The sequence below is a fragment of the Megachile rotundata genome, chromosome 3, assembly GCF_050947335.1.
Source record: "Megachile rotundata isolate GNS110a chromosome 3, iyMegRotu1, whole genome shotgun sequence".
Classification (NCBI taxonomy): Eukaryota; Metazoa; Arthropoda; class Insecta; order Hymenoptera; family Megachilidae; genus Megachile; species Megachile rotundata.
In genome coordinates, this window is record NC_134985.1 from 21,005,817 (window position 1) to 21,033,428 (window position 27,612).

Sequence of the window (27,612 nt, forward strand, 5' to 3'; positions counted from 1 at the left end):
ATATTACACGTTTCTATTACGATATTCACAGATAGATCTTGTACATATATATTTTTTATGACATACAGAAATAGATTATATCGTACCATCATGATGTTACTATTCTCCAATGGAAAGATCGCGTGTATCTTGGCACATTTTTCTTTTCGCAGAAACAGCCGATTCTGATTCTACGAGTAATATAACGAAAGCAACACACGATATTCATTTTTACAAAGACGAATAGGATCTGTACTTTAAGACGTCACATACACCATAAACTTTAAATAGACAGAACGGTATAGACTAACGAGACAAATTTTGTGTTGTACGCACATATATACATATCTGATACATATCTAAAAAATATCAGATATATATATCACTCTCATTTTATCACTTATCATTCAAATTTTTTTATAAGTCCATACGAACAAATTTTGAAAACTGATATACATAACAAATTGGTTAAAAGTTCGATCGCGAAACTTGGATCAAAACAACTGAATTTCAATAACGAAAGTATTCATATCGATCTCTACCCGTATTTCGTAATTAAGAACTATCCATTATTTTACGAATAACATGATTTTAAGTTAACTTTTTTTTCAGTATTTTTTAATAGCGTCAATACGTACTTTTCATGACCATGGCATAGAACATTATGCAAAAAAACATGTTTTTAAAAATTCTTTCATATTTTAATAAGTTTTTTACAATTTCGAATCCATCGTTGGACGGTGTTTAAAGAATAAAAGTAACAACAAATAATATTTAAATATTGCTCAATTCTAACAACGATCCATGCTATTAACATACATAATAGGATTATTTTGTACACGATTATTTGTAAATACATGATTTATGACTACTTGTTTCCGAGTGTTATATATACATACATACTAGGATGCTATAGAATTCGAATACATATAGTTCCATCAAGTATCGCGATCGAAATAAAATTATAGACACCATCATGCTTATTTGATGAAAAAATAGCATCTTTTTGGTATAGGTCGCATCATATGTATGTCATCAGTCAAGACGACTGCTCAGCATTTTCATATAATTATCTATCCTACTCAACGGTATCCATTGGAGGAAACTTTGCGAAGACTAGCTTTGTTGAAATTAGAAATACTTCCCAGAAGAGCAGCTCGTTCGTTGGTCACCTTTGGAACGTTATCGAGCACATTAATAGGTAGCGATGGAGGCGGTGGAACAGCACCCTTAGCAGTAACTCCATCACTGTGTGGGCCATCTGTAGAACCTTAAGTTAGGCATATTGTAATTTTTCAGAATTTTTTCATAAAATCACTTAAATACCGCTACGGAAAATCTATCCTACTATTGCTCCAAAATTACATGTACCAGAAATAAATTATAGTACCGCATTCTCTAGTATGCATAATAAAATTACAACTGTATCATTATGAAGTACATTTACAACATATCCAAGCGATAATTGGATACGAAGTGCAAACGGGTACATTAAATGTTTCAGTGATGATATGACCTACGTGAGAGGAACAAACGTAGTATGCGCCATCAACTTTTGTGCCCAGCTAATGTAAACATTAGAAGGATCGGTTAATGTTAGTTATTAGTGAGATCTAGGTGTTAGGTGTTTCTATACTTACGCAGCGATGGTGGAGTCAAGGTTCCAACACTCGTTGCTGTGGAAGTACTCGTAGGACTTTCCGAACGCTCTGGACTCTTGCCATTCACGTGTTTCATTCCATTTGTACCCAACTGATTTGCAGACCTTTGTTCTTGTGCTAATTTTTGTTCTTTTTTCTGAGGAAGGAGGAATATTGATTTAAATCGAACAAATAATTACTTATTTGATGAATATAATAATTAGATAATACTTACTAATTTTTGTTTACGTTTCTTCATCTCTTCTTCTGAACTCATCATTTCTTGAACTTTGACAAGCCTCTTTTGGTGTCTCACAACTTTTTGTTCGTCTTTCAATCTTTGTTCTGCTTTGTTCACCGCCTCTTGTAGAGCCTCTTTCAAATGACTGCTCAGTTTAAAATGTGGTTTCTCCACCGAACTAACAGCTAACGCTGCACGCCTTGCTGACTCGAAAAATGGATGTTCCAATAAATGTTGTATTGTTGGAAGGTCCTGTTTTAAAGCTTCGGGTGACAAAATCACCTCTAACAGACTTTTTAGGGTTGCTTCACAATGTGGTAACTCTGAACAAGTTGCCTCTAACAATGGCCTTCCAAATGCCATTTCATATAGTACATGTCCAAACGAGTAAACGTCCACTTGCGTCTGTTGAACAGAAATATGCACTTATGATATTTATAAATTCGTGAAGCATTAAAATTATCAACATACCGTGGCATGAAGTTTACGTCTCTGTACAACGTATGGTCGATAAAATGCGGGCAAGCCCAAAAGACCATTTTCTATGTCTAATAATTTTGCACATCTCTGAGTTAGAAGAATGTTACCTGTGTGCAAATGACCATAAGGCAGGCCTTTTTCGTGAAGAAATCCTAAAGCTTCCAAAATCTAAAATAAAAATTTCCTAAGTATGGTGTATCTTTATTTATCATTCAAGTACAAAGTATTTGTTTACCAACCTGGTAACCATACATAGCAATTTCAGGCACTATCAACGATTTAGTCTGTTTTGGATTCCCGTATTTTTTAATAAACGGTTGTTTAGGTTTAGTCACACACAAAGTGTCACGCAATGTACCAGTGGGGTGAAAGTTTCTTATCATTAATGCCCCACTTTCTGTCACATGTTGATAAACAATTGGCTCTATATAATTGTGCTTTAAGGTTCCCAAACTTTTAAAGACACCTTGCATATCTTTGTCCTGTAGATGTTTATCTGGACCAAACTCTACCCAAGCAAGTAGTAGTTCTTGCTTGGGATTCTGACGATTTTTTACAGTGTAATAGTGCTTCCTCAGCCGCCATCCCATATCAGGAATGGCTTTGCACACTTCAAAATTTGCATCACTGCGCAAGGCTAGTGACACCTGTTGCAAAGCTATTTCTAAAATATGAAATTATGAAAATTTATACAAAATATGTATAGATATGAAACTGTGCAGTCTATAAAATTACGTAATTAGAACTTTCTCTCTATATCTGTTATTTATTTATACATATATACAACTTACTTTTAATTACATTATTACATTCATTAAACAGCTTTGATTATTATAATTAGATCATACCATGTAACGGTGCTGTGTAATTATCCGGATCTAAGAATTTTTTCGTAGGAAGTGATGATGCCAATATAGGATTCATTAGTATATTGTTTAGATAATTCTGAAAACAAGATAATTTGTAGTTGGCAACAATAAACAAGTACTTAACCGATTCTTTATTTTGCTCCAATTTACCTGTAGTGCTATTTGACGCTGAGCTATAAAGTCTGGTTCCATATTACCAATAATTTTCTTTGGAGGAAGTGCCAGGTCAATGCCTGATATACACAAAGCTGCATTAAGCTGTACAAAGTCATTGTAACGTCTGCTAACTCTCCAAGATTTCTCTGGAAGTGGACCTCTTTGTATTTTAATTACGTACTCCTAAATTTATACAAAATACCATTACATTGGTAAAAAATTATTTCAAGTGGATAAACTCTACATTTTTGAAGTTCATATTTTATTAGTGTTCACATATTGTTGTTATTTATGTCCAAATAAATTTGAAAGAAATTTCATGATAAATATTTATAGTATAACCACTTCAATGTTCAACATCGAATACAGATGCAACAACTTGTCAGTACGAAAATTGAAAGAGTTTAATGTTCGGTAAAGGAAAGATCGAAAACGACTGCGTAATTAACGTCAGTACTCTTCGATTCAACGATAAGAGATTGGAACGAAATTCCAATGTATACGAACTTCACCTTTCATCGAGCAAATGTCAAAATATACCCGTTAAGCGTGCGCCGTACCGTATGTCCGTCGATTGTTCTTGCATTTTCAATGACGCTCGTCAGCTTTTCTGTATCATCTAGCAGCACTTTATTCGTGTATCGCTTCTCAAATAAAGCCATTGATCATTAATCCGACGGAATGCAGAGCCCGTGCGGGGCGAACTGCGTGTCTCTATCGCATACTTTCCGCGGGCCGCCATACATGACGTACTTCTCCTTCATTTCATTTTCTTCCGTTCAACGATTACACTAATCAAATTTGACAAGCTCCTCTCACTATTCAACACCCATCGTACACCATTTTATCGGGGGTGCGCATGTGCATGGTGTAGAAGTATGGCGGTAGAAATGTTATACCTGCATATTCACCAATAATTTATTTATAATAAATATCTTGTCATATCTCTATAATATATTCTCTGTAATTTTAAAAGAGAATATTTGTAATATACAGAAAATTTATTACAAATTATTAGAGGTTAACATGAAAGTAGATTTGCTTGATTTAAATTTCCCGCTCGTTTGTACAAGCAATTTAAAGAGACAGCGTTTTCGAGAGATCAGAGATGCCGACAGAGAGTGTCGCCTCTGATCTACTGTGTAGACATGGTCATGAAGCGAGAATTTATAGACTGACGCCACATTATTCGTAAAGACCTCTCTGAATTTAGCCGAGGTACGTAAATTTACAACGCTTCTCTCTCGAATCAAAATATAAATTACTATCGCGACGCAGTAGTTCGTCTCATCGTCACAACTTCCGGTTTGACTTTTGCATCTTTTTTTCACTTGCGTTGACTGCCGTTGTAATCAGTATACCGTGGTGATAGTACAACGAAGAGGAGTAGTAGATTCGTAGTGTCGATCGTGAAACGGTTTTGCCTAAAATCACCGAAAAAGTGTTGCTTCGTCAATTTCCATCGTTTAGTGATCGACTAAACATTGGTAATAATTATTTTGGTCGATAGAAGGTATAACGAAAATCTCACGATCCCGTGAGATCAGATCGTGAGATTCCTTCGGAAACGTCGACAAATTAGAGAGAGCAGCGTTGTACGCAGCTTGAAGACGATGGCTCGATTCAGTTTTATCCCCGCATGCGGACATATGAGATTGGAGAAGTTTCCTGTCAGTTCGGGTTGACTGCGTACCCGTGGGCTGTTCGTATTCCCCACGCGATTTGAACGTTCGACACGTCCGATGCTCTTCTTTTTTCCGCCGTGTTTGAATCGCCGCCAGCGTGTTAATTAAACAAACAAACTGTGGGCCAGCGGTGTTAATCGAGCACGCCGCGAGAAAATCTGGTAAGGACGTGCGGAATGGAAAAAGAAGGAGGCGGCAGAGGGAAAAGAAGCAGGAAGTTAGGATCGATACGAGATATGGAGAATAACGACGTAGCGCGCACCGTGGCCGAACGCGCGTCGACGTCCAAGGAGGAACCTCTGGAAGCAACCGCCGACGATGATTACGGCTGTGAACATTACAAGCGAAAGTCGAAGTTCGTGGTGAGCCTTTTGATTCCTTTTCCAGTCAACCGAGTCGAGTGCCGCCTCCGTTTTCGACTTTGATCACGCGGGTATCTAGTGATCAATTTGTGACTTTTCCAGCTCTTCGTAATCCTTTCGCTCGTCTTACGGCTTCTTCCGTGTCAACCATTTTTTTCGATGAACGCTGACATTGATTGATCTTGTTAACCCCTCGATTTTCCGACGATATCGTCCCCGTAGATTCATAAATATTCCTTGCAATTTCTAACTTGATTCGAGAACTCTCGTAACAGTGTAACGAGAGTTAATGATTGTTCTTCGCATAAATGATTAATTTGGATGCTAGATCGCCGACGAGACGTACGTCATCAGTTGACAGTTCGTTATATTAATTCGCGTAGCGATGCTTCAGTGGTTATATGTGTATTTTCTGACGATACTGCTTTCGCGGTAGATAGTATTTTTATAGTAACAAGTCTTGAAATATAACGTGGATTATTCGATGAGTTTTTGCGCAATAGTAGAGCCTAAAAGACTGATAATGAAGCTCGGTTTTAAGAGTAAGCGATTATTAGTTTATAACGGTGATGGGCAAATCAAGTGCCCGCTGAAGGTCTGGCAAACATCAATACGTACGATACGAAGCTGGTACGAGATTTCAAACTTTTAAATTTGGAAATACGAGCTGGCAATTAACAAAACACCTACCAGTACACTGACGTTCAATATATAAAAACTTACCGAACAGATTACATCTAGAGATGTTGATTTATAAATTACTTATGAATTGAATTTAACTTTCACATTGTTAACGTAGTTACTGTCAGTCCATCAAAGAATCGACAAGTCACGAGGTTTTTTTCGTTTTTTTAGGAAACGAAACTCGTTAAGTCTAAATCGAAATATGAGTTCATATTATCTGAATATTTAATTTTGTCATTTGAACAGATCGTTTATGACAGGAAAATGGGTCAATCGATAAAATTACTGAAGACATTGAAACAACGAAACACAACAAAGAAGGGCGGAGATGTATCTTTTAACCTAACCTAATATTGAAATTTGGCGCCAAATTAAAGTGCGTTTTGAAATTTGTCAAGTTCCATGCCGAACGATCTAATAATTAACGTTCATTTATTTTCCAAATGTTTTTCGAGTATTATCTGAAACGATAAACGATGAAAAATTGTTGTACGTGATTAAATTATAGAATCGAAAAGTTCGATAGCTTCGCAGCTATCCTTGAACTTGTTGGATAATCGATAGTACAAACGTTTCTAAAATAAACGGCACGCGTAGCTGTCTTGCAATTAACAACTGATGCCGAATTTGTTCGTACGCGAGCATTTTCTACTTGCCGCATGTAAACACGTACGCGCGTTCTGCATACGTGTGTGTACACGGCAAACAAATCGATGAAGTTTAGCCGTGTGTTGTGTAACGAGACGCCCTCTTTCAAAGCTTTGCTAGCAATTGCCGCGATAAGTCAAATGTCGTGTTTCGCCACCAGCGACCAGTAGTTCCACGTTATTCGAGAAAAGAGAAGGTCATAATTCCGGTTTATTTCTTATCGATCGCAAACTTGGCAAATATTCGATCATCGGTGAGGGAAGCCGTGCATCAGCCGTTGGATTTGAATTTCCTGCTTCGTTCTATCTTGTTTGTTCGAAAGTATAAAGATAAGACGCCGAGATCTTTATTTCTCAAATATTGCCTAAAAGAATAACACCATGAATAAAGATAGGCTTCGCGCGTAGCATCTGAAGAAATAAATGCTATTTTGATATCTGTGTTGCCAAAATTACAATAAGAAATTATATGGTGCAAGCTTATATTGTCCATCGAATATAGAAGTGATTAGTTATGTGTTCGTATTATAGTTTCGTGTTTAATTTCAGAATTGAAACTCTTAGATCAGTCTAGTCAATGACGTAGGCGGACATGTTAGGACTCTAGCACGTGGCTTCGAATGTAGGGCTCTATGTTACGCTGTCTAATAGAAACTCAATGTAATCGTAATTACAATCGATTACATATGTTATTCTATATCGTATGTATCTCGTGACTTGTTAATATTTTTAACTGGATGCTGTTATTGCGCGGAAAAATTCCTAAGATCGATGATATTAAGTCTGCGATTTCTTAAATCGATTCATGCTATTAATCTTTTTGATACTGTAAGATGCTTCGTGTAGAGAGTGTCTTCAATGGTGGTACACATTTATTGTGTCCTCCGCATGCCAATATGCGTTCACTGCACGAGTCGAACAGATTTGCCGAAGGCTTATAAACGCTTACTGCATCGAAAGGGTTAAGGATCAAGGACGAATTCATACGAGGGCTAATTGGATTATTATCTAAGGCCTTTGTTTCCTAAAGTGTATAAGGATCGTCGGCGATGCATTTTTGAGGTGTTCGAAGCATGAACGAACCTACAAATTTTTATATCTTGCAATTTTTTGCAGCATTAAAATTAGGATGCTATTTTATAATAATTAATGTAGTTTATTCTTTTGAAGTTTTTACTAGCTAAATAAATAATTTTATTTCGAGTAATTTTTGAATCGTTAAAATTTTTTTCAGACGCCATGTTGCAACAAGGTATACACATGTCGATTTTGTCACGACAAAGAGGAAACTCATACAGTAAACAGAAAGGAAGTAACGGAGCTGATATGCGTGTTATGCGATACTCGTCAGCCAGTACAAGCTACTTGCCAAAATTGTCACTGTCGATTCGGTAAATACACGTGTCTCGAATGCAATCTTTTCGACGACGAAGACAAAAATCAGTACCACTGCGATGGCTGTGGAATATGCAGAGTCGGTGGCCGCGACCGATTTTTTCACTGTGCCAAGTGCAATATGTGTTTGCCGGTTCAGTTACAAAATGGACACACGGTAAGTAGCGTATTTCGAAATATTTAATAAACAACTTTACCGTGTACATAAAACGTGTTACGCAGTGACTTTGATCAAGTAACATTTTCTTCGAATATTTCAGTGCGTGGAGAATGTCTCGCACGCGAATTGTCCTGTTTGCCTGGAGGATATTCACACAAGCCGTATACCTTGTCACATTCCAAATTGTGGCCATTTGCTCCATCGTACGTGTTTCGAGGAATTGTTACACTCAGGGCATTACGCGTGCCCTATTTGCCAAGTATCCCTTTTAGATATGACTGACCTATGGAGATTTTTGGACATGGAGGTATCGTTAACGCCGATGCCAGAAGAATACAGAGATCACAGGGTTGATATTCTGTGCAAGGATTGCCACGAGGTACATTTCCATATTTATTATTGATATACTTCGGTACATAACATTTTCTAACGTTTCAGGAGTCAGCGGTAAAATTCCATATTGTAGGATTGAAATGCTTGAATTGTGGAAGTTATAACACCTGTAGAGTCAAAGGATCTCCGTCTCCAGGTAAATACTGTTATTTGCTACCATGTTCTTCTTCCCTTACAAATTATTGTGCAATATTGAATGTCGTGTCTGAAAATCGTTTAGCAGATCCCGAGTGTTGACGATCCGGAACGGCGAAGAAGAGAATGAATAACAACGCGCCAGAGCTCTGAGTATTAGTAAAGGGAAAAAGATGCACAATCATTCCCAAGAAAGTGTCGCTTTCGAGCGTTTTTAAAAAGACAGTAGAAAAAAAGCCTTTTTGGCGTTATACCTCTTTATTGTTTTTAGTGAATTTTTACGCCTTTGTTGATTGTTTTCAGACTTTTTATAGACGTTATTATGTTAGGAGGCTGAACGGAGCGACTGATTTTGATCAGCGCCTCAACGTTCATTGTGAAACGCCGAAAAAAATGATTAATAGTCGCGTTACGACGCCCAGCGTATAGATGAAACGTTAATTTCAAAGATTAATATTCAGTCGTCAAGAACGAAGTATAAACTTCTGATCGCGAAGACAGATTTCTGCATAATGTTAGTCTGTTCGAAGTGAAAAGAGTCAAGCACAGTCTCGATATTTTCGTTTTTATTTTTTACCGATTGGTGGCGCGGTATGCGCGGTGTCACCCATTTCCTAAAATTCTTCGCGCGCTGTTTTCAGATAATATAGATCCTTACATTTCCAGTATGCGTGACTTTCTTTCGATGCAATCTTTTCGTAAATGCTAATCGATCAATATTGTACTGGTAGTGCTAGTCAAAAAATGAAAAGAAGAAGAACCCCCTTTTTAGCTATTGTACTCGACAGCTAAGAGTTCCTCTATAGTATCTTACTACACATAGTTTCCCCAATATCATATTATTGCAGCTATACGTAGAGATAGATAACAATGAGATTATTAATAATAAGACGCATTCTAATTCGTTTACGAATTGTACGCGCAATTTTCGAAAAGATCGCCATCTAGTCAAGGATCACTCGAGTCACTTCTTGATGTGAACGTTTTTTGCATAAAAAAGTGCGCGGGGGAATCTCAGATAGTTGGGTGACGTAAGCTGATACTCGACACGATTTTTGTGACTATTTACGAAGAAAATTCGTATCGTTAAAACGAAATACAATCAGGCTTCGACATTCATCTATCGAAACTTATCGGGCATTTCCACCGTGTTATTGTGAATTGAAAACGTATTCATTATCGTGTACTTTGTAATGTACGTATACTTTTAGGTCTCTTTTCGTGCACGCGTTTCAAAACGCGTCTAATTTCGCGAAGAAGAACATACTTTTAACGAGGTTAATTGATCTTAATTTATTGTAATAAATTACGAACAATTAATGAAAAATATTTATCAATTACGATAGCAACTGAATTTTATTTTATAATTGGTGAAATCGTTTCATTTAAACTACGTTTAAACTTGATTTCTTTTCTTTTGATTGCGTCAAATTTGTTATAAACTTATAACAAATTTAACGCGTTTCGTGTCGCGTGGATCATCGATGATATATGCAATAAATCAAAGGTATCCATTCTGATTAATTTGAAACTGCTCAAACATTCAAAGAATATGTAGCGTAAGTAAAATAAGCTGGAAACAGTATTTTCGTTTAAAATTATCAAATAACTAAGCGGTTAAGTGAGCACGTTATACTCAGATGTGGGTTAATGTTAAAAATAAGTGAATAAGAAAAGAGGTCAAACTAGAAAGAATGCAATTATAATTGGTAACTTCATATTTAATATTATAACGTAATTTTTAATTTGCCGAGGTTTCGTCAAGAACCCTGGTGCATTCCATAATGACATTTAAGTATACGCAACAAACGCGTGTATAGAAGGAGTCTTAGATTTACGTTACGCTCGCCAATTCGCTCATAACTATTCGAGTCCAGTTCGTATTATTAGCTGATCTTGTAAAGTATACTTTTTAGATAATAACATAATTTGACACTCGGTACAACGCAAATGCGCGTCTTCGAGCGACAAAGTTGCAGAGGAGACGTTCTCGAATGAAACAGAACTGCGTTTCAAGCTCAAATAAAACAATTGTTAGACGCTTTCAGTATACTTCAATGATCATGGAACATATTGACTGTTGATCGAGCTTTTCCACTGTTGAGTAATAAGCGTATTAACTGGTGACGAACATTTAAGAGGTGTGCGGATCTTGAGTCCCGAAAACTCTAACTGGATCGGAAAACTTCGGGCAGAATTCGACAAGATCTAATTTACGCGCACTGATCGGCTGAAAAATCTAAAGTTGAAACTTTATAGATTTCAAAATTTGTAAATTGTGAACCGAGGTCAGGCGTATAGCAAAAGATCGAATTTTCAAAGTTCCGAATTCCGATCTCAGCCGAATTCGGGATCTCGTACACCTCTCTATATAAGCACTTGTATCTTTTGTCCATTCCATGGCATTCCAGGATTCGTGTAACATGCTAACGTACGATTGCACGAATATTTGAGCTATCGTTCATTATCGTGTTGATATATTAGCACGTTTAATTGAGTATTATTGGCTCGCGAGTATAAATGATGTGAAAATTGACGCGTGACCCCACTTTGTCACTGATTATCAGCCTCTGGTAATTTCATTTAGAGGCTGGTGGCACCTTAAATGAATTGTAATACAGAATTCGAAAGGACGTTCACAACGTTACCTTTTTTGGTGTGATTATCATCACGTCTTTATTATTCAGTTGTAAATTAAATACCAGTTACAAAGGCTCTTTGTACATAACGGCCGCAATAATGCTTTTGTTTTATATTATATAATATATACTATTGTATCAAATAAACCGGCTATTATTATTTAAACTCTTTTTTTCTTTTAATGCTCTTACAAAGTGCGATGATAAGAGGTCGCTACTGTATCGCGAGTGACTTCGACGTACAAAATAAAACTTATATCATCATGATCAACACGCGAATTTGTCCGGCGTAAACTTTGCCTCTCCCGTACCATAAAAAAGTATTTATTCGTGATCGAACGTATTTAATATTTGTACACGTTATCAGGAGCGTGCACGGTTTACGACTTGGCTTTTTAATAGTTTCCTTATCGAATGTACATCTCGCTACGTAGCAACTTCCTATCATCCACGAAAAAGGCAGAAGTGTCTTTTGCTTTCGTTTCTTTTCCGCGGTTCATTCGCGTCTACGAACAAAATCCTGTAAAGCGTGACATTTCCTCTCCTTTTTAAGATGCAATTTCGGTTGCACCGTGGTTTTTACTTTTAAAGAGAGATTCAACTGGTCGTACCAGTTGCGCGTTGGTACATCCGGATACTATTCACATTTACATCATTCGCGAAGATGTTCCAACGCGCAACGCGTACCACTCGCATGACTTGTAAAATTTCCTAATACATTTATCTTTCTTCTTTCTTAATCTGGTCCGATAGATCTGATAGAAAAAAAGGCCATATTCCTTAAACGGAAGCGCCGCATTAGTTTCAATCACGACTAGTTTAATGTCGCATTTTTTGTACCACGTAGTGCGACCGGATTCCTACGGTTGCAGAAAAGAGGGCTTGTTAAAAGTTCAGAGAACGAGGACGCAACGGTAGGTATCCATGGCTGCTGAGGAATCGTCGGGCAGCCTGTGTCATCTCCAATTGATCACGCGTGCGTCCGCAAGCGACTGTCGTCCATTGCGCCTCCAAATGAAGCTGCAACAAAAATAAATCTACTCGATTCGCTTCCTTAAGGAACATGGCGATGCTGTAGGGAGCTGCGGTAGGGGACCTCACGTTAGAGGTGTCTCTTACACGCAAAGAGCTAGAAAATTAGTTACTCGTTTTACAAGCACCATTTAACACCGATTTAAACGCGAAACATGATATATTGCAACAGATGTCTCTCGGGGACGTGAAAACTGAACTACCCAGAATGCGAATGGAAATTTGACACGCGAATATTAAATATCCGGGGTCTGAGAGCAGAGAATTTCAGGTACAATAACCTTTGCAATTCAACAGGTTTTTTTAATACATAATGCGACCAAATCTCCAAGTTCTTAATTTCTAAATTTACCACAAATGGTCTATCAAATCTTTAGCTTAAGTAATTAAAATAAAAGAAATGAAAAAGAACTTACCTTGGCTCGTTTAACCGGCCTGAGCGGCAAAGGGCTGAGGATACAACAGGGACTGTCGAACGCGTCGAACGTGATCGCTCTCTTGGCGTTAGGCTTCCGTTGAACGGACGCGAAGTCGTGGGAGGTCTGGAAAGGATAGACACACTAGCTACAGCCGGCAATCAAGAGAACGTACTTAGAAAAATGCCTATTCAAGATAAACGTTCGTTCGAAAAAAACATGTGTTCAAATTACCGCCACTCGTTTCGAACGTCTCAATCGAGACTCGAAACAAAAAGAGAGGGGAGTAGAGAGAAAGGAAGTGTAGTTAGAGAGAGAAACAGAACGGTTATGGGAGCTTACTCGAAAGGATAACGAGACCGCGCGTCGGCTTGTCCTTACGCGTTGTCTTTTTCTCACTGGGGTACGTTTTCACACGCATGCTAGCGAACTACGTCTCGTGGAATGACTAGGCCTTTTTCGCATTTCTGTGACGTGTTTAAAGAAACATATATCTCGCGACCACTGGAGCCGCCGCACAATTGTCTTTGGAAGTCGACTTCGAAGAATCAGGGCTGGGATGGGAAGGATATACTTTGGTACGCTAGGCCAGGCCTGTACAAAGGCATTTTTACGTTCGAGTTAGTTGTAAACATGCGGCAACTCAACGTTATTATCGAAGGAATTAAAACAAAATATATATATGTATACATATATATTAATTTAGTAATAAATAGACGCTATATTCTTGTGTATATATATACATACATAATTATAAGGGATTCGAGAACCACTCGAAGGACGAAGGAGTCACGGGGATATTTTCGAACGTATGTTCAAGCGTAAATGTTAACGCGTTCCGTAACCGCATGGATCACCGGTGATCCATTTCTTTCGTTTGGTACTGCAATTAGTTAGAAAACTAGGGACACAGAAGTGAGACTGTAAACAATTTGGTATACGATCAATGGTTTTTACAGCACTTTTATAATCTATGGTTTTTCTCTTCAACTTCTTTACATTGTATGTACATTAACAGGATCAATCCTGCGCAATAAATTATAGACACTTTGCTGTTAGAAAGCATCGACAACAGTTCAGGCAACATTGATTCTTTTTACGAGGGATGCAAGATAAATCACATCGATCTTTTACAAACTCTGGTATAATTTAATGTGTGTCAAATATCTTTAAATATCATTATTCTAAAAAATATTATACCAAAGATTGAACAAAATCGTTGTGCATCACTTGTCTATGTTGCACTCGAATATTACCATCTTTGATAGTAACAAATATTAAGTTAAAAAAAGTGGATGCTTCCAGTTCACTTCGTCCCTAAACTGGTTACAAATATACACGAATAATTTACACGAAAATAATAAAACATCAACAAAAAAGACAAATGAAGACAATAATACGAGTCTAATATTGTCAGCGAAATCGATAAGACGAAGATCAAGAACGAAGCAAACAAAAACGAAACAAAAATCGACTGTAGCCACAACATCGGAAACAACATCGTGATTTTTCGTTCGAGACGAACAGTACGAATCTTTCGAATGTAATAGAAGAATGATGAACGACGAAATATATATGTATAAAAAAAACATGATACACGCAAAATTAATAAGTTAAGTACATCTTATGGGTTTCTTTAACGAGTCCACTACCTCTGCGACTAAATAATAATAATTAAATAACGCGGAATGTTCCGGATTCTTTCACCGGAATCGTAAGTTACACTTAACGGCTTCAAGCATCAACGTATTAGATACATAAATAATTTAACAGGAAAAAGCATACGCGTCTTTAAAATAAATTAATCGTATATATATATATAGGTCAAACGATATTTTACGTCGTTAATGTTAGTTATGTTATTTTATACGCTTACAATTATAAGGGGAAGTTTAAGGGGAGGGGACGCTAATAATCTTTGGATTCAACGATACCAGGCGACGATAGAGTTTAACGATGGCGTTTAAACCATGATTTAGTAATAAATTAAAAAAGAGAGAAGAGGAAGAGGATAAAACAAAAAGAAACAGAAGCAACGAGGCGTGTAACCTTGTTACGATGCAGGCAACGTGATTAAAATTACTAAACAAAGGAAAGAAAAAAAAAAGAGACGATGTTAAATAACAGAAAGTTAAAATAAAAAAAGAAAGGCCGGCTAGCGTGTCTAAAGGCGATTGGTACGGGAATAAAACCAGGATAGGGCGGGTTGAGATTGAATCTGATTCTGATTATGGACATGGTTATTCTCTACCTTCACGGGACTAGTCCCTGCTGTTAAGAAACTATCCTCCAACGCCATGGATGCTGGTGAGAACAATACCGATGTGTCCAAACTTTTACTCTGTAAATAAAAAGAGCACAACGTTAAAAAAAAAGTTTTCATTTATTATCTTGTAAAACCCAAGTGTCCATTGTTGTCCAACGAGCACTCGTGTTTTGTAAGACATTCTATGACAATAAAAATTGATTTCTACTTACGGGTGTTTCTACAACGAAACTCATTTCGGAATTATCCTGAGAAGCGTTCGCCCAGGCTTGACAGAGAGCCTTGCGCGCCCTCTTTCCACCGGGAGCGCTGTTCTCCTTACCCCGTCGTCGTATCGTGCTGTAACCAGAGTCCTGAAGGATGGTACTAGTCCCTGCTAGACTTTCACGATCCGTTTCCTGTTTGATGATCTCGGTTAGAGCGTCGAGACGACTGGGAGTAGCAGGTAACTGAGTAGTCGCGCCGCTGCGCCGTTCCAATTCCGCGAGGGCATTTTTGAACGGCGTTGGGGTCCTCGGCGTGTTGCCATCTACAAATAAAGGGACTTTTATTCTCTACTTCACTGGCATCTCTCTATTTCATTTCTGACTGTCAAAAATAAAATGTACCATTCTGACTTCGCCGAAGACCGGAAGGTTGTGGCGTGGTGAGCGGACCAGGGCTGCTCCCCTTGGGAGTACTCGCCCTTGGCCAGGTAGAAGTCTCAGGGCTCAGACTGTTCAGGAATTGCGATGGACTAAATGGCAGTTGTTTAATAGGAGTGGACGGAGTATTATCGCCAGGCTGCTCTTCTGGTTGCTGACTTATGATCAAGTATTCCGACTGGCTTCCGCTGTCGGGGGTCTCCGTTCTCTGCTGAAGAGTCTGAGTGTTTCTACGTCGACGTAGAATAGGGGGTGGACTGCTTCTCTCTTTCTCCGTTATGCTACTCGAAATCTCTTCCAGGTCCGGCATAGGCATTAACCTAATTTCTGAGCTCTTCGAACTGGTCGCTTCACCTTGTATTTGCAAGTCAAAATACCTACAAAAATAAACGTATCGATGCAATCGGTGTTCTTCAGCTTCATATCTGATCTTTGAAAACTTTTGCGAACATACTTAGTGAACGTTGAGATTGATTCAGTCTTAACTCTAGAAGAGGAGGTCCCTCTCTTTGAAGGGGAGTCCAGACGGGATTCGTTGCTGTGTGTACGATCGTTCAAACCGAGGAGACCCTGATAAGTTTGACCATTTTGTTGGTTGTCCCAAGCTCTGGTCCAATCCAGCTGGTCCATGTCCATCGCGTGCGTCTGCACACTGGTCACCGTAGTAGCGTTCTCGTTACTTGTCGACGCTGCTTTCAGACGGTTCGAGATATCGTCTTCTGTACATAATGAATCCTTCGACGTCATAGATTCTATGGCTTTCCTCCTACCTCTCCCTATAGAACACATCAATGTAATCATTATAATCAGTCTAACTCTTCTAGAATTATTTAACCGTGCAGCGAGCAACCGCTGCAGGGTTATTTTATTTTTTAAGAGAAGATAAAGACCTCTGGTCCCGGTGGTGGATCTCCCCTCCTCAGTCTCGTACTTTCTTCTCATGGTGCTGTTCCAGTGGTTCTTGATGGCATTGTCAGTCCTGCCTGGCAGTAATTTTGCGATCTTCGCCCACTGGTTACCCACCCTGCGATGAGCCTCCACGATTATCCTGTCCTCCGCCTCTGTCCACGCGGTTTTCTTGATCCCCGGATTCAGGTGATTGTGCCATCGTTCTCGACACTGCTTACCGATGCGACCCTTCAGATGTCGCGCGATTAACGTCCACTTCTTTGGTCCGTATCGCTCCACTAATTCTACCACTTTTTCGTCCTCCTGTGAACATCGGCAATCACAGCTTTGCAGGCATTTACGGGTACAGGTACTTTCATTAATAAAGTATCAGACTTATTTTTATTTTATACATTAAATAATACTGTATACAACACAGGTTTTTAATTCTGTTTCTTTGAATGGATGCTCGGTATTTTCCTGTGTCAAGGGCTTCAAGGCGGAGCGATAAAGTGTGGCGTGTCAATGACCACTTTAGAATTTATTTCCACTTGCGGTTGTCAACGCATACTGAATGTACGGGTAGTAAATTAACACATGGAGAAGGTTGCAACGTGTGAATATGGAACTTTAATAAAATATCAAAATTCTGCTATAATTCGGCATTTAGAACGCTACTAAAACAAGGCGCAAAAGAAAGGCCCATGGGTCATAAAAGTATTCTCTGCAGACACAGACCAGGTCTGCCAAGAGAGACACTCGCAAAAAAAGAAGAAACAATGGGAAGGGTCGTAGTACCTAGTCTTCGTAAAGCAGGTAGAAGGCCCTCACTAAAATTCACCGAGAAAGTCTATACTGGATACACAGAATATTCATTATTTCAACTACCACGGTCCACTAAACATTCCAAATTGGAATTTAAGTCAGGACATCTTAGGTGACAATATTATTCGAATATGGAGTCTAATTTACGATATTCCAGGTTAGAATACTAAATAGATGAAGTTGAAGTTAAGGTACTGTAGATTGGAATACTAAATAGTCTATGTTGGGGTATTGTAAGTTGGAATATTAAATAGAAGTTGGAATTTAAGTTGGGGTGTTGGAAAGTCTTGAAGTTGAAGTTAAGATATTTTAGGTTAGAATACAAATATTAAAGTTGGAGTCTAAGTTAACTCTAACCTAGAAGTCAAATAATCAAAGAATCTTATGTGCTCTGATTTACAATACTAACATCCTGAATTTGTTAATCGATAGAGGTATAGGAAAGCAATCGCTGGTTAGCACATTCGAAACCTTTCCCACAACCTAAGTGAATGTCTCGGAGGAAACCCCTCAACTCCGACCGTCTAAACATCCCCCTACCTAACCTAACTTAAAAATTACCGGTACTATCCACGGTCAAAAGCAGTACACGTAAAATTATGCGGATTCATGAAAGAACCTCGAGTGAAGAGCATCGAAGTCCGAGTTCTGAAAAGTGGTTCCAGTAATTTCTCGAAGGCGGGTAATGCTTAAGCTCGCGTGGAAACGGCGCAAAGGTAAGAGGAGAGACACGTAGATGATCGGTCGCGTCGAACGAAAGAGGAGATAGGTGGGCAAACGAGGACGCGGTTGGGCTTTGCGTTCTCATACCACGAAATCAGGTGCACACCGACGCGTATCCGTGACCGCTCGTACGCGTTCTCTTGGTGCACCGACAGAGAGACTTTACTTGCCCTTGGCTGTTGCCAAGTGCATTGGCACGACGACGACGCAGCATCTCCGCGGCTCCTCAGCTTCTTTATTTCTTATTGCATACCCCACCGAGTCGGCCGTGGGCCGTTCGTTTTCTGCCCTGGCTACGTGTAGGCGTGCGAGAGAGGAGCAGGGCCGTGCCATGCCGTTATGAACTCAAACCTTCCACACCGCGGGAGAGAGCTTTCGCCAAAAGGGAACCAACCTCGAATCCTCTCGAATCATCAGCCGAGTAATCCGCTTTTTCAGCCTGCCGGAACTTCGGGGAAATGAGGAGCAACGGGGCTTCGTGAATTTCTCTGCCAGACTGGACACGTTCGACTTGTTACCAAAACGAGTTTCACCGAGGAGGTGCAACATTCTGACTTCAATTCCTCCGCGCTTAAATATTGTCAACTTGCGAGCTGACTTTGCTGTTATATTCCCACGTCTTGCGAGATAATATCGACAGCAAATTACTACACCTTTATGTACAAGGTTTCGTTTTGGATGCTGGAGATGGATGATACTGTTCATCGCGAGATGAGCCTGATGGAGTACAAAGAAATGGGACTGCAGTTAAGGCGGAAAGCATAACCTTCACATTTTTAACAGGAGTGAAAGAATAACATCGGTCATCTACAACAGTCAGATAGAAAAAAATAAAGAAAGTTTGCTCTCGATTCTTGAAGTCCATTTAGTGAAGAGTACACGGTACTTTGAATCATTTGAAATACATAGAGAACATCCTCTTGAGCTTCAAGGGCCACTTGAAGAGATTCAAAAACATCCACCTTTGACATGTAAATCAAACATACTGTAAAAGGAAGTTTAGACATCCATTCTTAAGTGCCGCAAGTTATACCTCAAGTCAGAAACCTAAACAGTAGGTACATCCAAATCCTAGCATCCTTCACAGAGAAATGTGACTTTATGTCTGACTTCATTAATGAAATGTCACTGTAAAAATAACTTCTGTGCAAAATTTTGGTGGACCAAAGTACCTCTTTCGTCCACGGTCCCTTGACCAGCTCCGGATTCACGACCTTTGCCCATCTCTGTTGGCATTGCACGTCGCTCCGGTCTGGGAAGTGGCTTGCAATGGTGTCCCATCGAGGCCCCGAAGTACCCTGTTGTTCCGCGTTGCTCACTAACTGCTTCAACAGAGCGTCCTGGAACAAAATTCCCACCGAAACTTTATAAATGAACTCGTGAACACGCGATGCAGCGTCGCTCTGACAAGTATGACCCCGTTCGGAAGCAGGTGCCTTCACGAGGAGACGAATATTGATCGATTACGAAAAACACTTGTACTACTTGCACGAAATTCGGTTAAGTGCGCGCTTCCGGTCGATGTGTGTCAGTTGGTCTTTCACGGGGACATTCAAATTAGCAAGAAAAATGTTTGGGGAAATGTTGGGACGCGGGAAGCAATTTATTTGGTTTTACGATTTGGGGATTTGGGATTTGGGAATTTGGGGATGGGGGAATTTGAGGGTTTGAGAATTTAGGAATGTGGGAAGTTAAGAATTTGAGAATTTAGGGGTTTGAGAATTTAGGGATGTGAGAATTTAAGAATGTGAGAATTTAGGAATGTGAGAATTTGGGGGGTTGAGAATTTGGAGGTTTGAGAATTTGGAAATTTGAGAATTTGGGGGTTTGAGAATTTAGCGATGTGAGAATTTGGGGGGTTGAGAATTTGGAGGTTTGAGAATTTGGGGGTTTGAGAATTTAGGAATGTGAGAATTTGGAGGTTTGAGAATTCAGCGATGTGAGAATTTGGGGGGTTGAGAATTTGGAGGTTTGAGAATTTGGGGGTTTGAGAATTTAGGAATGTGAGAATTTGGAGGTTGAAAATTTAGGGGTTTGAGAATTTGGAGGTTTGAGAATTCAGCGATGTGAGAATTTGGGGGGTTGAGAATTTGGAGGTTTGAGAATTTGGGGGTTTGAGAATTTAGGAATGTGAGAATTTGGAGGTTGAAAATTTAGGGGTTTGAGAATTTGGAGGTTTGAGAATTCAGCGATGTGAGAATTTGGGGGGTTGAGAATTTGGAGGTTTGAGAATTTGGGGGTTTGAGAATTTAGGAATGTGAGAATTTGGAGGTTGAAAATTTGGGGGCTTGAGAATTTGGAGGTTTGAGAACTCAGCGATGTGAGAATTGGGGGGGTTGAGAATTCGGAAATTTGAAAATTTGTAGGTTTGAGAATTTGGAGATTTAAGAACTTAGGAATGTGAGAACTTAGGGATTTGAGAATTCAGGGTTTGCAAATTTGAGGATTTGAGAAATTAGAGGATTAAAAAGTCAGAAATGTGAGTATTCATGGATCTGAGAGTTTAAAGATTTGAGAATATGGGAAGTCGAGATATTGGGGGAACTTGAAAATTTAAGAATTAGAAAATTGCACAATTCCTAAATCTAAATCCCAAATCTTCGCAATTAAAAATTGAAAACCTCTTCAAACAACTAACTACCTAACAACTAACTTCCCAAATGTAGAAAGGTTTTCAAATTCCTGAAGAGAACTAAATAACCCCAAAAGCAATTGCAGCCATATGTCATAAATTTAATACAAAATACGTATCACGAAACGCATTGAACTAGAAAAGAAGAAAGGGTGTAATATTTCGTGAATGTTCAAAGTATTCTTTTTTCTCATTTGGCAATTACATCAGAGTGAAAAGGAGAGAAAGGACACGGTAACAAATGCAAGGGATCGATAGGGCTGTGTGATGTTTCCCACGGGAAAGCATACGGCGCACCCTATACTCTTAGAGCGGCATATGACTATGGGGTGGTCGAGGGCATCTGCCCGCGGACGTAACTCGTTGTGGAAGGTACGAAGGGTGGACCTTTTTTTTTTTAGTCGTATGCTCATTGTATCCTCCTCATCCCTCCCTTCGAGTTACATCCGATCAAAGTCACGGTATGATGACGCGATCACGTGTGCATTCTCTGAAATGCTCAGCTGGAGAGAAAGGGGACGATGGGGTGCAAAGTTCTTATCAGACTGACCATTTCTGACAAAAGTTTTAAGCAGAGACTTTTACCTTAGGAAGACTTTTATCGAGGTATCTCATTTTTATTAAACAACTTTGACATCTTATAACATTTTATATTTTTTCATTTTATAACATTTTATATTTTTTCATTTTATGACTTTCCAAAAATTGGAATATAAATCTTCAAATTATTATTTATATTCTTTCAAGTTCTTTCAATATCTACATTTTCTGTTAAACCTACATCTATATCTACACTGAAAAGTCTACATTTTTTATTTAATAAATTTTTTAATTTTTATAATTTTTTATATTTCTAAATTGCACCTGTTTTTATTAGGTTTATGGTAGTTAATGAAGTAGTATTAATGATGGTACTTGACGGAGTACAGAATTTATCGAGACATTTGATTTTAGAAGTCAGCAAGATACGAAAGTTTTGAATGGCACTGTAATCGGCCTTCGTTGTTTTATTACCTCCTCTTTGGTCCACCTTCCTTTGTTTATGTGCTTTCCCTGCCCATGACTGTTCGACGAGGTTGGATTCTGAGACTGATTACTGGTCCCACGACAGACGCTGGCACTGTACTCTCCGTCTGACTCTCCGCCACTGCTAGAATCGTACCCAGACCGCGATCTAAAAAACACAAAGAGAACGTTGTCCTTCAGTGCCTTCGCTGCAAATTGTTAACCATAAAACAGAACATTTGCATTCGTTCAAATCGCGCTGCAGTCTGCGATTTCTCAATTTCATTTTCAGATTTCTTTGAAAAATTTGATCATTTTTATACTGCTACATTTTGTAATTTTTTTATTTTTATCTTAGGTTGCTTTCATATTTTTAAGTTTTTTAATTTTTACATTTTTACATTTGATACTTTTACATTTTTACGTTTTTATGTTTTTACATTTGATATTTTTATATTTTTATATTTTTACATTTTTACATTTGATATTTTTACATTTTTACGTTTTTACATTTGATACTTTTACATTTTTACGTTTTTATGTTTTTACATTTGATATTTTTATATTTTTACATTTTTACATTTGATATTTTTACATTTTTACATTTTTACATTTTTACATTTTTACGTTTTTACATTTTTACATTTGATATTTTTACATTTTTACGTTTTTACGTTTTTACATTTGATACTTTTACATTTTTACGTTTTTATGTTTTTACATTTGATATTTTTATATTTTTACATTTTTACATTTGATATTTTTACATTTTTACATTTTTACGTTTTTACGTTTTTACGTTTTCACGTTTTTACATTTTTACATTTTCTAATTTTTAAACGTTCTACTTCTTGAAGTCCCTGATCGATCGAAATATTTTTCCCGGGGACTCCAAGATGGCGGAAGATGGATGTCCACGCAATCGGAAGTCGCAAGAAGATGGATCGTACGAACGTGTAACGGATATAGCATTTTTTGCGTAAAAGCGAAGACGGGAAATCACGGATGGCTGACCACCGTCCGTTCAACGCGTTTCTTCCTCTTCTTTGTCGAAGAACTATCAACTACTCTCGCTACCCCTTTGTTCCTCACCCTTGCCCAGAAACCTCCGACCAAGAGCCAATCTTGACCACAGTCTGGCGAGTGTCAGTTTTTGCGGTTACGAGTTGTTTGTTCCTTCTTCGTTTTCAAGGATTTCCTGTCCTCCGCAAATCATCGTTATTCATTCTCACCCCCTCAAACTCTCTCTTATTATATACCAAACTTTACCAAAATTCTTTATTGCTTCTCAACATTTGTTAAACATCTTTGCATACGAAACTTATAACAGACGTAACTAATTTACTTCTTGCTTACACAAATTATTAAAATATTAATTATTGGTACAATTACATAAGTCAAAGAGCGTGTAATTAAATCTATTATTAATTTTATTAAATTTATTTCATAATTGAGATAACAAAATTGGCTGAATATATTTCCATTTACTCATTACTTATAATAAATGAAAGATTTTTCACATACTCCACATTGTTGCAATTTTATTGACAACTTTCTTCAACTATTTCATGCAATTTCATTAAGAATTTTCTTAATCTATTTTATAAAGAGCAGGTAAAAGAAATGAAGGGGTGCAAAGATAAAAAAACTTTTCCATTATCATATATGAACGTCTCTAAATTTCCAGCAGAAGAAATGAAGAGAATAAAAGTAAAAAAGGAAGAAAATTCCATTCCACAGTTCATGTTACACAATCATCAGTCGTCAAGCTTAATTAAAGAACCGTCTCGCTTGCACGGTCTAACGTATTTATATTTGAAGCAGTGTGGAGTCTATGTTCGCAAGATGATGTAATTTGCCGCGATAGTCGGTCAACTGGAGACGAAGTATGCAAGCAAGCGTGTATTACGTGCTTACCACGCATACGATTCGAACGCAACGGTCCCGGCTCGTTATGTTTACTGTTTCAACTAGCCTACGTTTCCGGTGCACGCGGCCATATCGTGCGAGCCTCCGCCAAACGCCGCTCATTTGACCCTTTTGTTCCGCCAGAGCTCGCTGCGTACCTACACTACCGCCTCTTGGACCGAAACTACACAGTTTCATTATTTGAACAGTTGAATACTGTTCCGAGATCGTTTGCTCACATTTCGTCATTGTTGATAAAACGTTCTGGAATTTTTCGAGACTTGGTAGCAATTACGAAATTTTAGTAAGAGTTTTGGTTGGGTTGTTTGGAATGCATGGGGATATTAGGGTCTTGGATGGAAAATTTTGGAGGGAGGGAGAGTATGCTGGAGCTCAATTTATTAGGTGTTTAAATTTTTAAAATTACAGATCTTCAAATTTGTGAAATTTTATATTTTTATGGACACAAAATTGAATATTTCTATGTTATCAAACTTTCTAATCCCTGCAGTTATGAAGTCTAGTGTTTGTAAATTCATACATTTTTAAATTATAATGTTACTAAATCTTGACATCTTCAAATTCCAATATTTCTAAACTTTTACAGATTCAAACTAATGTTTCCAAACTACTAAATTTTCAAATTCCAATATTTTTAAGCCTTATAGCTACAAATTCCAATATTGCCAAGCCCCCAAATCCTCAAATCTTTAATTTTTCAATTCTCCAATTCCCTAAATCCCAAATTCCCAAATTTCCAAACTCCTAAACTCCCAAACTCCCAAACTTCCAAACTCCCAAATCCCCAATTCTCTAAATTCCCAATTCTTCAAATCCCCAATTTTCTAAATTCCCCAATTCTCTAAATTCCCAATTCTCCAAATCCCCAACTCTCCAATCCCCAAATTTCCAAATCCCCAATTCTCCAAATCCCCAACTCTCCAAATCCCCAATTCTCCAAATCCCCAACTCTTCAAATTCCCAACTCTCCAAATCCCCAACTCTCCAATCCCCAAATTTCCAAATCCCCAATTCTCCAAATCCCCAACTCTCCAATCCCCAAATTTCCAAATCCCCAACTCTCCAATCCCCAAATTTCCAAATCCCCAATTCTCCAAATCCCCAACTCTTCAAATCCCCAACTCTCCAAATCCCAAATTCTCCAAATCCCCAATTCTCCAAATCCCCAACTCTTCAAATCCCCAACTCTTCAATCCCCAATTCTCCAAATCCCCAACTCTCCAAATCCCCAACTCTCCAAATCCCCAACTCTCCAAATCCCAAATTCTCCAAATCCCCAACTCTCCAAATCCCCACCTCTCCAAATCTCCAATTCTCCAAATCCCAAATTCTCCAAATCCCCAAATCCTCAAATCCCCAACTCTCCAAATCCCCAACTCTTCAAATCCCCAACTCTTCAATCCCCAATTCTCCAAATCCCCAACTCTCCAAATCCCCAACTCTCCAAATCCCAAATTCTCCAAATCCCCAACTCTCCAAATCCCCACCTCTCCAAATCCCCAATTCTCCAAATCCCCAATTCTCCAAATCCCCAATTCTCCAAATCCCCAATTCTCCAAATCCCCAACTCTCCAAATCCCCAACTCTCCAAATCCCAAATTCTCCAAATCCCCAACTCTCCAAATCCCCAACTCTCCAATCCCCAAATTCTCCAAATCCCGAAATCCTCAAATCCCCAACTCTCCAACTCTCCAATCTCCAAATCCCCAAATTCTCAAATTTCCAACTATCACACCTCTAAAAACCCCACCAAAAACCTACCAACCTTCCAAGAATCCACTACAAAGATTTCATTCCCGGAAACGAGCAGTTACCGACTTCCCAATTAACACACCTAGCTCATCTGCCCCTAATTGCTGAGCCTCGTAATTCAAGCCTGTAAATCGATTAAGAAACAATGTAACGATAAAAATACAAGTATATCTGTAGCCAAGGGCGGACATATAATGGTAACGATAAGGTTCACCATCTGCGTTTCGCATATGTTTACTATACGTCGCGTATACTCGCCATATCGTTCCATAACCTCCCATTGTACTTTATTACGAGACAGGGTCACCTTCTCTCTCTCTCTTTCCTTCTGTACACGCAGCTGTTTCAAGGCGAAAGAGAGAGAACGAGGGCAAATTCGGGGATGAAAAAGGCTCTTGGAAACACGAAAAGGGAATCAGAATTTTGCTTAGGTGACTCAGAGTCATTGTACATTATTGTTTGTGATGGTGGAAAGTTTTGAACTTTGCCGAAGTACAGTTAGGTTTAATTTAATCAACCAGTGACTAGGACTCAGTATTTATTTACGGAACCTTGAATTTATGTACCAAGATCCTTGTAATACACGTTCTGAAATATTGTCGATATAAATATTTATTTCGAATAATTTTTATTTAATTTCCGAATTAATTGTCCGTTGGAGTAAAATCGATGGAAGTAAAATATTTGAACGAAATATGTTTGAACGAAAAGAAGTATCTGACGATTCCCTTATCTACAGAGTACTAAAGACCTCGGTTAGTCTCATTTTTGAACACGCACGTGGCTGAAGAAGAGGAGCGCTGTCAGGAAACGAGCGTCTCTCTGCAGCTGTTTAACGTCGTGTCGAAGTGAAACTCGTACATAACGAAAACTGATATACACCCCGTAATTGAGCTTCTAATTGGTCGAGCCTAGCAATGCAATCTTCGTCTCGCGAGCACATTGGCTTTCCGCAGGTGCGCGGTATGTTTACGTTCCCGACTGTCGACAAGTTGGGAATACGTTATGAAGCTTCCTCGGACCGAAGGGAATGCTAGGAACTGCGAAAGGGAGTGCCAGTTCAGGTGGTATGTCCTTCCTGTACACTCGGATGCAGCCTAGCCTCTGATAACAACTGTGCAAACTTTATGATTTTTTCCGTTTCAAACTTTTAGGTTTGCAAATTTGTCAATTTTTAGTTTTTCAAGTCCTCAATTTTTGGAATTTTTTAATGTTCAATTTTTTAAATTTATAACTCTTCAAATATACAGATGTTCAAATTTGTAAGTTCTCAAATTATGAAATTTTTAGGTGTTCAATTTTTCAAATTTATAAATCTTCAAATATACAGATGTTCAAATTTGTAAATTCTCAAATTATGAAATTTTTAAATGTTCAATTTTAAAAATTTTAAAATCTTCAAATATACTGATGTTCATATTTGTAAATTCTCAAATTATGAAATTTTTAGGTGTTCAATTTTTCAAGTTTATAAATCTTCAAATTTACAAATGTTCATATTTGTAAATTCTCAAATTATGAAATTTTTAAATGTTCAATTTTAAAAATTTTAAAATCTTCAAATATACTGATGTTCATATTTGTAAATTCTCAAATTATGAAATTTTTAAATGTTCAATTTTATAAATTTCTAAATCTTCAAATTTACAAATGTTCAAATTTGTAAATTCTCAAATTATGAAATTTTTAAATGTTCAATTTTAAAAATTTCTAAATCTTCAAATATACTGATGTTCATATTTGTAAATTCTCAAATTATGAAATTTTTAGGTGTTCAATTATTCAAGTTTACAATTCTTCAAATTTACAAATGTTCAAATTTGTAAATTCTCAAATTATGAAATTTTTAAATGTTCAATTTTAAAAATTGAAAAATCTTCAAATATACAGATGTTCATATTTGTAAATTCTCAAATTATGAAATTTTTAAATGTTCAATTTTAAAAATTTCTAAATCTTCAAATATACAAATGTTCAAATTTCTAAATTCTCAAATTATGAAATTTTTAAATGTTCAATTTTGCAAATTTCTTAA

General features: G+C 37.8%; 3 protein-coding genes across 8 annotated transcripts in view; 1 reads left to right on the plus strand and 2 right to left on the minus strand.

Moving 5' to 3' along the window:
• Positions 1-137: 137 nt before the first annotated feature.
• On the minus strand, positions 138-4,235 carry LOC105663509 (PX domain-containing protein kinase-like protein). 3 transcript variants are annotated; one of them, XM_076530245.1, is made up of 9 exons: positions 3,926-4,235; positions 3,360-3,548; positions 3,189-3,285; positions 2,580-3,004; positions 2,332-2,508; positions 1,855-2,265; positions 1,620-1,776; positions 1,500-1,544; positions 1,108-1,249 (listed from the first exon to the last, which is right to left on the minus strand). In XM_076530245.1, exons 1-8 carry the CDS (start codon positions 4,025-4,027, stop codon positions 1,528-1,530), a joined length of 1,575 nt encoding a protein of 524 aa, XP_076386360.1. In that variant the 5' UTR covers positions 4,028-4,235; the 3' UTR covers positions 1,108-1,249; positions 1,500-1,527. The 3 variants fall into 3 exon arrangements, with proteins under 3 accessions (XP_076386359.1, XP_076386358.1, XP_076386360.1); XM_076530244.1 differs by lacking the exon at positions 1,500-1,544 and having other exon boundaries at positions 138-1,240; XM_076530243.1 differs by lacking the exon at positions 1,500-1,544 and having other exon boundaries at positions 138-1,249; positions 3,926-4,234.
• Positions 4,236-4,688: 453 nt separating this feature from the next.
• Positions 4,689-11,631, plus strand: Rchy1 (Ring finger and CHY zinc finger domain containing 1). 3 transcript variants are annotated; one of them, XM_012292894.2, is made up of 5 exons: positions 4,689-5,412; positions 7,978-8,295; positions 8,399-8,677; positions 8,737-8,827; positions 8,912-11,631. In XM_012292894.2, the coding sequence occupies exons 1-5, from the start codon at positions 5,227-5,229 to the stop codon at positions 8,926-8,928; spliced, it is 891 nt and encodes a 296-aa protein (XP_012148284.1). In that variant the 5' UTR covers positions 4,689-5,226; the 3' UTR covers positions 8,929-11,631. The 3 variants fall into 3 exon arrangements, with proteins under 3 accessions (XP_012148284.1, XP_076386369.1, XP_012148287.1); XM_076530254.1 differs by lacking the exon at positions 4,689-5,412 and adding an exon at positions 7,415-7,444; XM_012292897.2 differs by lacking the exon at positions 4,689-5,412 and adding an exon at positions 7,487-7,894.
• Positions 11,471-27,612, minus strand: part of Myb (proto-oncogene like protein Myb) — a 40,963-nt gene continuing 24,821 nt past the window's right edge. For both annotated transcript variants that reach the window (XM_012292898.2, XM_076530239.1), the window contains exons 2-10: positions 21,906-22,065; positions 19,432-19,599; positions 16,714-17,035; positions 16,278-16,599; positions 15,788-16,200; positions 15,392-15,708; positions 15,165-15,254; positions 12,914-13,039; positions 11,471-12,485 (exon numbers count right to left, since the gene is read on the minus strand). In XM_012292898.2, coding sequence (XP_012148288.2) covers positions 12,351-12,485; positions 12,914-13,039; positions 15,165-15,254; positions 15,392-15,708; positions 15,788-16,200; positions 16,278-16,599; positions 16,714-17,035; positions 19,432-19,599; positions 21,906-22,065 — 2,053 coding nt within the window. In that variant the 3' untranslated portion in view covers positions 11,471-12,350. The remainder of the gene's footprint in view (positions 12,486-12,913; positions 13,040-15,164; positions 15,255-15,391; positions 15,709-15,787; positions 16,201-16,277; positions 16,600-16,713; positions 17,036-19,431; positions 19,600-21,905; positions 22,066-27,612) is intronic.

Excerpts from the sequence above, each read along its gene's own strand:
- LOC105663509 (XM_076530243.1), bottom strand. The coding sequence starts at position 4,027 with ATGGCTTTATTTGAGAAGCGATACACGAATAAAGTGCTGCTAGATGAT. Across the intron at positions 3,286-3,359 it reads AGCGTCAAATAGCACTACAG|AATTATCTAAACAATATACT; the intron begins GTAAATTGGAGC and ends TCTTGTTTTCAG. Across the intron at positions 2,266-2,331 it reads GACGTAAACTTCATGCCACG|ACGCAAGTGGACGTTTACTC; the intron begins GTATGTTGATAA and ends TCTGTTCAACAG.
- Rchy1 (XM_012292894.2), top strand. The coding sequence starts at position 5,227 with ATGGAAAAAGAAGGAGGCGGCAGAGGGAAAAGAAGCAGGAAGTTAGGA. Across the intron at positions 5,413-7,977 it reads AGCGAAAGTCGAAGTTCGTG|ACGCCATGTTGCAACAAGGT; the intron begins GTGAGCCTTTTG and ends AATTTTTTTCAG. Across the intron at positions 8,296-8,398 it reads AGTTACAAAATGGACACACG|TGCGTGGAGAATGTCTCGCA; the intron begins GTAAGTAGCGTA and ends CGAATATTTCAG.